At 35.3% G+C, this 10,583-nt stretch overlaps 1 protein-coding gene across 3 annotated transcripts in view; it reads right to left on the reverse strand.

The window, feature by feature from the left end:
* The window catches only part of LOC103975072 (phospholipid-transporting ATPase 2-like), a 43,670-nt gene extending 33,534 nt beyond the window's left edge, over window positions 1–10,136 (reverse strand). Inside the window, exons 1-4 of one of the 3 annotated variants that reach the window (XM_065106937.1) lie at window positions 9,926–10,136; window positions 6,986–7,182; window positions 6,029–6,242; window positions 4,268–4,384 (exon numbers count right to left, since the gene is read on the reverse strand). In XM_065106937.1, coding sequence (XP_064963009.1) covers window positions 4,268–4,384; window positions 6,029–6,242; window positions 6,986–7,110 — 456 coding nt within the window. In that variant the 5' untranslated portion in view covers window positions 7,111–7,182; window positions 9,926–10,136. Of the gene's footprint in view, window positions 1–4,267; window positions 4,385–6,028; window positions 6,251–6,985; window positions 7,183–9,887 lie in introns of those variants that run through there. The other 2 variants (XM_065106936.1, XM_065106938.1) reach the window with 2 other exon arrangements.
* Between the last annotated feature and the right edge of the window lie 447 nt (window positions 10,137–10,583).

Below are 10,583 nucleotides of genomic sequence, written 5' to 3' on the forward strand. Positions count from 1 at the left end.
ATAAATTCCCAAACTATTACATCAACACAATTGTAGAACCCCAAACTATTATAACAACAATAAATCCGCAAAACAACAACTATTATCGCAACAACAATACCATGAAGTCTCAACTATTACAACAAGTAGTAAAGCACCGATTATTACAACAACAACAAACCCATGAAGCACCAACTGTTACAACAAAAACAAAGCTGAGAACCACCAACAATTTCAACTATAACAAAACCGTAAATCACCAAAATTATAACAACATCAACAATCCCATGAAATCCCAACAATTACAACAAATGTGAGAAATCCCAACTATTACAACAATAACAAAATCGTGAAGTCTCAACAATAACAACAATACCAATAACAACAAGGTCATGAAGTCCCAACCATTACCACAATTGCTACCCCAAGAATTACAACAACAAAGTCATGAAATCCCAACAACTACAACAACAAAGCCGTGAAGTTTCAACAATAAAAACAACAAAGTCATGAAATCCCAACAACTACAACAACAAAGCCATGAAGTTTCAACAATAACAAACAACAAAGTCATGAAATCCCAACAACTAAAACAACAAAGCCATGAAGTTTCACCAATAATAACAACAAAGTCATGAAGTCCCAGCTCCCAACCATTACAACAATGGCAGCAAAGCCATGAAGTCCCAACAATTATGACAACAACAAAGACGCGAAATCCCAACAACTACATCAACAACAAAGGCACCAAGCCTTTACTATTATAACAACAAAGCCGTGAAGTTTCAACTATTATAACAACAACAAGGCTGTGAAGTCCCAACAATTACAACAACAGAGGCATGATGTCCAAACTATTACAGCAACAATAAAGCCATAAAATCCCACCTATGACAGAAACAACAAAAAAAGCCATGAAGTTCCAACTATTACAACAACTACAAAGCCATGAATCCCAAATTATTACGACAACAATAAAACCCTGAAGTCCCAACTATTACAACACCACAGTTGAAAGCCCAATATTACAACAATAGCAAAATAGTGAAATCCCAACAATTACAACAACACCGAAATCATGAAGTTCCAACAATTAAAACGACAACAACAAAGTTATGAATTCCTAACAATTAAAGCCAAGGTATACAATTTTGAATAATATATGTACCGGTCCGATAGTAAACCGGTACGTGAACCACTTGTTACCGGGCGGTATTTTTTTATTTATAAATTTTATACATACATACATATATATATATATATATAAATAAAGGCGACGTTGCCTCGTTTTTCTGCGACGTCGCCCTGCCTCGGGAGAAGAGAGGCCACGTCGCACATTTTTTAAATTTTTTTAATATATAAATATATATATAAATAGATATATAAATAAAAGATTATATATATATAGAGAGAGAGAGAGACGACGTCGCCTTGTTTTTCTACGATGTTGCCCCGCCTGGGGAGAAGAGAGGCACCGTTGCACTTTTTTTTAAAAAAAATTATATATAAATATATATATATATATAAAGGTGGCGATTGACATCGCCCTGCTTGGGGAGAAGAGAGGCGACGTCGCCTCGCGTGGGAGAGAAAGGAGGTTTACTTATATATATATATATATGTATATATGTATATATGTATATATATACCGCTCAATATACAGTATCATCCCGAGAGAAGATCGAAACTCCGCTCAGTATATTTCAATCCTTGATTAAAACAGCATTGTAAACTCCCAACTATTTCAACAGTAACAACAAATGTGTGAAGTCTCAACTATTACAACAAAAAAATTATATTGTAGTGTTAACTATTATAATAACAACAAAATCATAACATTCCACTATTACAACAACAAAAGAACTGTGAAGTCCAAACTATTACAAAAACAACAAAGTCATGAAATCCAAATTATTATATCAACAACAAAGCTGTGAAGCCCCAACTATTACAACAATAACAAAACCACAAATTCACAACTATTACAATAACAAAATTGTGAAATCCCAACCACGACAAGAGAATAATCATCTAGTCCTGACTATTACAACAACAACAAAATCGTAAAATCCAAACCACTATAACAGCAACAAAATCATGAAGTCCCAATAATTATAACAACAAAGTCGAAAAGACCTAACAATTACAACAACAAAGTCGTAAAGTCCCCAACAATTAAAACAACAACAAAGTCATAAAGTCCCAACTATTACAGCAACAGAATCATAAAATCCCAACTATTACAACAACAAAGCCATATAATACAACAACAACAAAGTCCTAACTACTACAACAACAAAACAATAAACTATTACAACAACACTAACCACGAAACCGTATAGACCCAACTATCACAACAACAAAGTTCCTAGTCATACATAAATTAAGACAAAAAGTCCTAGTCCTACTTGGATTAAGATGAAAATAAAATGTTCATCCTTGATTCTGAATACAACTTTAGAAGGCTTCTAGAGTCATATAAGTTAAACTAATTATTTTCTTAGTGCAAGTCAGTATAAGAATTTCTACAATAGAAAGATTTTTTTGGGATTCAGGGATCAACTTTCCACACACAACTCACTATCCAATCTCAACTTATGTGATGGCAACCTTACTAAGTTCAAGTTTATTTAGGAATATGAGAGTAAAGGGATGAGATTTTATACATAAAGGTCTTGTAAGCTCCAAAGTTATCAATAAACTACTTTATAATTCCTCTTTTCTCCTCTATCTCTACTCTCCTCAATCTCTCTCAATTCTTTCTTAGAGATGGAGCTAGAAGTTATTATTAATTTGGTACCAAAGCTAGGAGTTTCCTATTACTTTAGTATCAAAGACCATGGTTCAGATTTCTATGCATAAATTTGTATTCAACCTTGTTTCTATAATGAACAAAAACAAATCCAATTGAGCTAGGACTTTGTACACCAAAAGAATATCAAGTTGTAGTTGTGCTTACCAAACTCAGCCCAGTCCAATGTTGTTTCACACTTGTGCTTGCCCACACAAGTAACAAACATCAGGCTGAAAATTCAACACAACATTATTTTTCATATTCAACTCGATTTCTCTTATGGATTATTTTATTTTCCTACAATGAGCACAAAAATCTTCTGTAATAGATGCCATCTACCTCTTTGAACTTTTATAAAAAAAATACGACCATTTACTTTTACAATATTTTTAATGTACAAAATCCATCTGTTATTGATTCCTCTTTTTCCCTTATGCAATTCATTTTATACTTCTAAAAGAGAATAGGCATCTAGGTAACCGGACATCTAGGCCTTTTTAAGGCATCCTAATATCCCAGTCATCCGAGCCTACATTGCTAGAGATAATACAATGCCTCAGTGCTTAGGGTTAAAGTCACAAAAATCAACACATCACCTATATCTACTGCTAGTCGGTTCCTAGCATGATGTTATTCCATGTTACATATTTTTGTTGTTACGTCTTAGGTCATATGCAGGCCTTGCATGCATTTATATAACATATGTTGCCATAATAGTATGCACTTACAAACATCCATGCACATCAATGATGATGTCAAGAAGAGAAGATTTGTCAAGTGCAAGCAAGAAACAAGTGCATACGTAGTTCCTAAAACCGAAGAAAAAACCCAAAACAGCACAAAGTATGTTCACCTGCCATATTTAAGAAACTAAAATCTTTAGTTGTTAATATTGAACAGTCTGCCTAGCACCTAGGCCCTAGTACGAATTCACATTGCCTATGTGCTCAAGCCAGCCAGCCACCAGCACCATGTCCCATGCCATGTCTTGATGCAGGCTTGTTAGGTCACATTTCCAATCATTGTGAAGCAAAGTTCATGCATGTTTATTTGTATCTTTGTACCACTCATGATGGCAGGACATAGAGTGCTCATTTCCAATAATCCATGGTCAGAGTATATACTTCTGTTGTACAGTATGTTGCCAACCAATGCTCTATCCATGTGGATTGCAATTTGATTATATGAAAAAAGAATGCATGGATACCCACTCATCCAGAATAGGAACACTTATTTATTTGCTCGAGTAAACTTTCTGATGTATTCTCAGCTATTGTATTAATTATATTTAAAAGAAAGTCTATAATAGTATGCCGCCTAAAATGACTGATGAATAACAACATTCATGAAGGTTTCAGACTCTGTGTTTGTTCCTCAAGAAAATAAACTACCAAAGTGGTGTTATAGTCCATTTTGTACAAATTCACCAAATTGTAATCAATGAAGAAGAAGAAAATTAATATTTGAAGAAGAGCCATATGCTAAGTTGGTTACCTCAACATAGCAGATGCCTTGTGGTTCAGATGTTCCAATTAAAACAAGATCACAAGGTACTTCATCGTTCTCTCGTAGCCACACTATATTACCAACATGAATATCTTGTGCTTGAATCTAAAACATAAAAAAGAAAGTAATATAAAAATATATAAGGTTCAAGAAGAAGTTATTGTATGACATTGCAATTATTTACGAGAAATATTCCATTTCGGTGGACATATTGAATGCTTAGAATGTAAAAATGCTTCATATTTGTCTAGACTAGAGAATGAAACTCAAAGTTCAAACACTATACAAAGGTGTCATACGGATCCCTTTCATTCTAATAAATAATCTTGCACAAATACCATACAAAGATAATTGATTCAGCATGATGAAGCTGCCGTACTAATCAACAATAGAACAACAAAAATAAGAAAATCAAATCAATAAAATCCTACGAAAATATTCCTAAGTTTTGGCACTGGTTTTCACTAAGCGTTGCAAAAATTAACTTTTCATACATTGTATGTATTTTGTACGAAGCAATAAACTATGTGGTTTGCCCATATTCTATCTTGTGCTGGTCAAGCAACTCTCTTGATCAAAGGCTCTCTTGATCAAAAGCCTACTAAAGGTCATTATCACCTAGAACTAATAAGATATATAAGCATCCATAGTTATCATCTCCATTGAAAATAAGCAATGCGCTTAAATCCCAAGTCGTAAAGAGCCAAAATTAATCTGTTTAGGTTGAAAATAGAAGCCCACCCAATCCAACCACTAATAACTTTCAATCAAGGATTTAAGTTCCAACAACACTGACGGCCTCCAGCAGAAATTCTGTACCTTATACCATGCCAGCCAGCATTATTAGGATGAAGAAATATAAAAAAATAACTGAACTTAAATAAGTGCACATCCAAGCAAAATAATATTTAAATGAATGACCTTATGGATCAAGGGTCAGCATCAGTAAATCTCACACCAGGCTTTAAAACTTCAATTTCCAATTATAGATTTGCATTCCATAGTACACTGGTCCAAGCATGGACCAACCATTTTCAGAAAGTATATAACAGACGTTTTCAGATGCTGTTACACCAAAAAATAGACCAAATCCTAACTAATTTCAACTAAAACCAGTAAGATCACCAATCATTACACACCTCACAACTCCAACACAATTCATTATTTCCTAGACCTCCAACACCTACACAATCCAATCAACTACCAGTAGTTGATGGTTACCCTCACGAAAAGTTTATCAATGTTTTGTGAATGGTATTGTTGCATCAACTTTTGAGATGCTATGTTTATCTACCATAAAGCAAATATGCAATACAAAAATGGAATATGGCTCCATCATTGGAATTTGACCATTTATAAGAAAGAATATACCAGTCAAAAGATCTTCTTAAGAAAGCTATTATATGGGAAAACAAAGCTACCTTTCGGAAATCAAAATACAAGGCAGTGTCCTTGAGCAAACAAAACACCAAAAATATACCATGTTCAGAACCTAACTTGCATATAAATATATAATACTGCATATGTAAGATGCGGTAGGAGAGAGTATCATCATACAAACCTTTACCAGATATAATATAATGAGGGTACGGAAAATCCGAGAAATCATTGCATTTCAAAATGACATAATTGATTACTCAGTAAATAAGCTTTATGTCAAAGCAATCAAAAGGAACACCTGTAATTCTAGATACAATAGAGATCGATATTCGTAAAAATGAAAGTGGGGAAGATTGGAAGGAGCTATACATGTTTACGTATACCATCCTTTACAACCCATACTTCCTTCTCATTTGCTTGCTTGTCTGAAAGATATCGATTATAGTCATCCCATGCCTCTTTTGTTGCAGATACAGCAAAGATAATGATAAGTGGACCCCAAGTACTTGCAGGATTCACAGGAGTAATAAGTGACCATAGCTGGAGGCAGGCAATAAGCAGAAAGTATTGATTCATGAACCGCCTGAAAAACTAAATGATATAAGATTTAGGCATCCAGAGCACATCATCAGATATTCGAATGGCATATTGAGTATGGCAAAAAAATCTGACTTCCTATTTTCCCAAATATAAGATAGTAAACCAAAAGTTCTAATACAACACTGTATTAGAAACTGTATAGTAACCTATAGGTCCTATACCATCCAGAATCACCATTAAAAAAATAAAAATTAAAACAGTTGGTACTGGTCCGACCGGTACTTGAATTTGTTATAGATCGGTGCCTATTAGCCAGTCATTAAAGCTTTTTAACACAAGCCAACAGAAACAATGGAAAGGTTTGAGAGGGAACCTGCAAAGCTTTTAGTGTAAAAAATTACCTCCAAGGGTATAAAATGATGAGGGTATAAAATGGTTATAGAAACTACAAAATGGCAGCAAAAAGAAAATTGATTCAGAAGAGAGTTCTTCCTGCAAAGCTACTATGTAGCTTCTATTGTTACCAGAGGGCTATATTATAAATTATGTAGCAGCTAAAAATTTTGTTAAAATAAAAGCAATTTTGAAGAAAGCACTAGTTATCATGGGAATGGCAGGGAAAAAAACAAAGTAGGCTAACTTTCTTTTGCATGCAAATGTTTACTGCCATATGCCTTAGAAAAAGACTAGAGAGAAGCACGCACACACATCATAATTATAATGAAAGCATACAAGTAAAAGAGTAGCATATAGCAAAGAAGTGAAAATCAAACAAACATTCCACACCTGAATTGTTCCCATAAATTCTTAGGGAGAAAGTTCCATAACGTATACTTTCTGTTAGATATCCGGTTGTCACAGTATAGATCCTGGGAAGAATCATCATTGATGTAGACAAAGCGTTTCATCATAGGCGGAGAAGCATATGGTTATGATGCATCCAACAGGTTATTCCCGGTGTAGGAGACAAACAAAAGGATATCCTGAAACACAAACATCACTGTAAGAATGGCATACATAAAAAACGGCACACAAAGAGAGTAAACAAAGAAAATCTTCACATTATTTTCCACCAAGCAGTTCAACAGCGTACACATGCCAATAAAACTAGGGAAGACAGTAACATTAAAAATTTTATGAAATATACAGAAAAAATTTTGAGATGGCCCACATCACAATGAGGTCAAAGCCTGAACATCTGAAAGTGTCAATTCTTATACTTAAGGCATAGAAGAAAATAGCCTAAATTAACAGTGAAAATAGAACCCTTTTTATCTACACAGTCCTGATTGATTAGAATTCAGTGACCGGAACCACATGGCATCAAAACTACAGTTGTGACAATGCAGTCTGGGTTATGAAGATTAGTAAGTCAATAAGCTGCACCAAAGACAAGATTTAGAACTTGAATTTCCTAAAAGAGAGATCTTGCCAAATTTCTTCTAAGAGTCTTAATTAAATTTGGAGGGGTCAGTCAAGCCTTGGGAATGTGGCTATATAAACGTGACTAGCTTTAAGTGCATTAAGTGAAATCAAGTAACATAATAGGACATCCCTCTTCTTTCCCCAGATGCTTTTTTTACTCTGCATTTCCTCTACTCTGTAATCTTACTTAAAATATGAATTATAATCTTATTCATAATTCTAAAAGTTTTAATAAAATTAAAAAGGATCAATCGTGTCTTAAAATAAGAGAAAATATGGCTATGAAAAAACTAGATTTAAGTCACCTGAGAAGTTGTGAATGGGGAATCAAGTTTCCATAAAAAGTTATCCTCTCTTCTATCGGCTAATGCGCCCTTTCTTTCATTTTCTTCCCTATCCTCTTTTTCTTATCAAGATGTATCCTCCTAACTCAGATTTTCTCTAATTTCCTACCAAGGATCTAAAGAAGAATGATAATTACTTTTTTACTAGAAAAAATAAGAAAATGGCACAAACATCTTTTGAACACTTACTTGATCTACATCCTGATTTACTCTAAAGTTGGTAAATACTAAGATTGACTTACAGTGCTACTAACAACTTGGGTCCAAGCATTTTGAACCAATGGTTCAGACACAACAAACCTAGTGGGTCAGTTATCCCATTAGAATGAGCTTCTATAGTTACCAGACTCTTCTCCTGTAAATCCTCCCCACTCTTCTCCTGCCATCTCTACTCCCCTCCCTTCTACTATTTTATTTTTTCCATTTGTCATGGCAAAACATATTAACTATCGAACACGGTAGGAAGCATGACTGCATGATGTTCAAGAATTTTCATACAAAATACTGAACAATATGAATCTTTTCTTCTTTCTCGTTTCTGTTTCTGAAAGGCAACTTACCTTTCCACTGCGACACTACCCTTGTATCATTTAGAATTTAAAACTAATTAATATGATGTAGAATAAGGTTCAAGCACTGCCTGCATCAGCAGAAGCATAGAAAATCCATCTACTGCACTCGTATCATTTATCATTAAAAAATCATGTTAATTTGAGAGTAAGGTTCAAGTACTGTAATGCATGTTTATCTAGCAAACTTATTTGTAACGACTAGCAAATTTTTTGAGCTTATCAGGATTTCCTCCCAGTTTAAAACTCAAAAGCAAGCTTTCCGATTAAAGCCACTTAGTATACACGATAAACAAAAGTTATAAATCCCACTTCATAATTAAACAACACTCCAACACAATATGAATGCTCATCAGGAGTCAATCATATTTGACCTTTATATCAAATTAGAAGATGACTTAAGTCTGTCTTACCTTTCCTAGTCACATCAAACACATTTGACAGGAATGATACCACCCTAGGAATTCACTTGAGCAAAAAATACAATAGTTAGGTCATAGAAGATACGTCATAGAAGATACGGAACATAATTATAGATTCTTTTTCTTCTCATTGAAGTCATTCCTGTAGTTCAAGAATATTGAGGCTATTGAGTTTGTGCAATGATATCATTGTTCAATCTATGCTTTCCCCAAGGCAAGATTGATTATAAGAAATTTCGGCCCTGACTGGCTATATGACAAGACAAGTACATTAAAGCCTATGACAGGCCAAGGTTAATTAACTTTGTCTCAGAAAGGCTAGGTTTTATCTCAGAACCCACACAGAACTCTTAATAAATTTCTATAGCGGCCATTCATATTCTTGAAGCCCCTTTCCTGGTCATCTAAATAACATGCGCTGACCGAACTTGCACACAAGAAACCAGAGGATTTAATTGGCCGCAACTTCATCTAACGTCTCCTGTATCAGATCTTTTACAGGTATTCCTTGATTCTTCCAACCAGTAACATCGCATCAACAAGCAACCTAGAATTCGCTATGGATATAACCAACGAATAGATATTTCTTTTCCTCTAAAATTATATTAAGAAACAACGAAATTATTGACACCCCGACCACAGTTAAGAATGAGCAGTTCCCCGGAGAAAATAATTCAAGAAAAGAAACCTAAAAATCGTACGATCCAATCTATGACAATAGATATTTCTTTGTTTCGAAATCAAAACTACTCCTCTAAAATTCCATCAAGAACCTGTGGAAATCCCTTCCACATTCAAGAATGAGAGGCATCGAAGCATGAAGAAGATAATTCAAAACAATAAACCTGAAGAAACGAAACAAATGCGCAAAAGAGCGAGGCAGATGTCACGGAAAGAGGAGACCGAACCAAGGATGAGACCTCATCACCTGATTCGATTCGTGGACCAAAGATGAGACGTGGGCACCTGATTGTCGAACGATCTCCTCGCTCGTTGTCCTCACGATCTCCCCGGTGGCGATCGCGTCAAAGAAGAAGAAACCCTTTTCATCGCAGGAGGATCTGGGGATGGCCCTTCTAGGCGAAGGGAGATCTGATACCGTGGTTAGCTAGTCCTCTCGCCTTCCCCTCTTCTTTGACCAAGCCGGGCTTTGGGTGGGGCGGAACGGAGAGGAAAGCTGGGAGACGAGGACTATATAGCTCGATCCTCTGTAACTCGTCAAACACGAGAACCCGGCACGCGCGGAGCACGTGACGTTAAGCTTTCTTTGACGGTGAATTTTGAACTTTGCGAGCGTGTTCTTCAGATTCCCTGTATCGCCGAGCCACCGAACAGGGCGAGAGTCGGCTTGGACCCATGCGGGGAATGCCGGACCCCACCATGTGGGAACCACCACGCAAGCGCAAAGGAGGGGAAGCCTTTGGGACCCGTGCTAGGATGATTCGGTTCCAGCTTGAGCCTCGGTGGCTGCTTTCTTGTGGTATTTGATGACGTATGATATTAGGTGATTTTTATTCTTACATTCTATATGTTTTCTATGTTTATTGTTATATTATATTTTGATTAGTATTCATTAAATTAATTTGATATTTATGTCCTTTAATTAGAAAAAATCAATTATGTT

The sequence above is a fragment of the Musa acuminata genome, chromosome BXJ2-4 (assembly GCF_036884655.1).
Source record: "Musa acuminata AAA Group cultivar baxijiao chromosome BXJ2-4, Cavendish_Baxijiao_AAA, whole genome shotgun sequence".
In the NCBI taxonomy this organism is placed as follows: domain Eukaryota; kingdom Viridiplantae; phylum Streptophyta; class Magnoliopsida; order Zingiberales; family Musaceae; genus Musa; species Musa acuminata.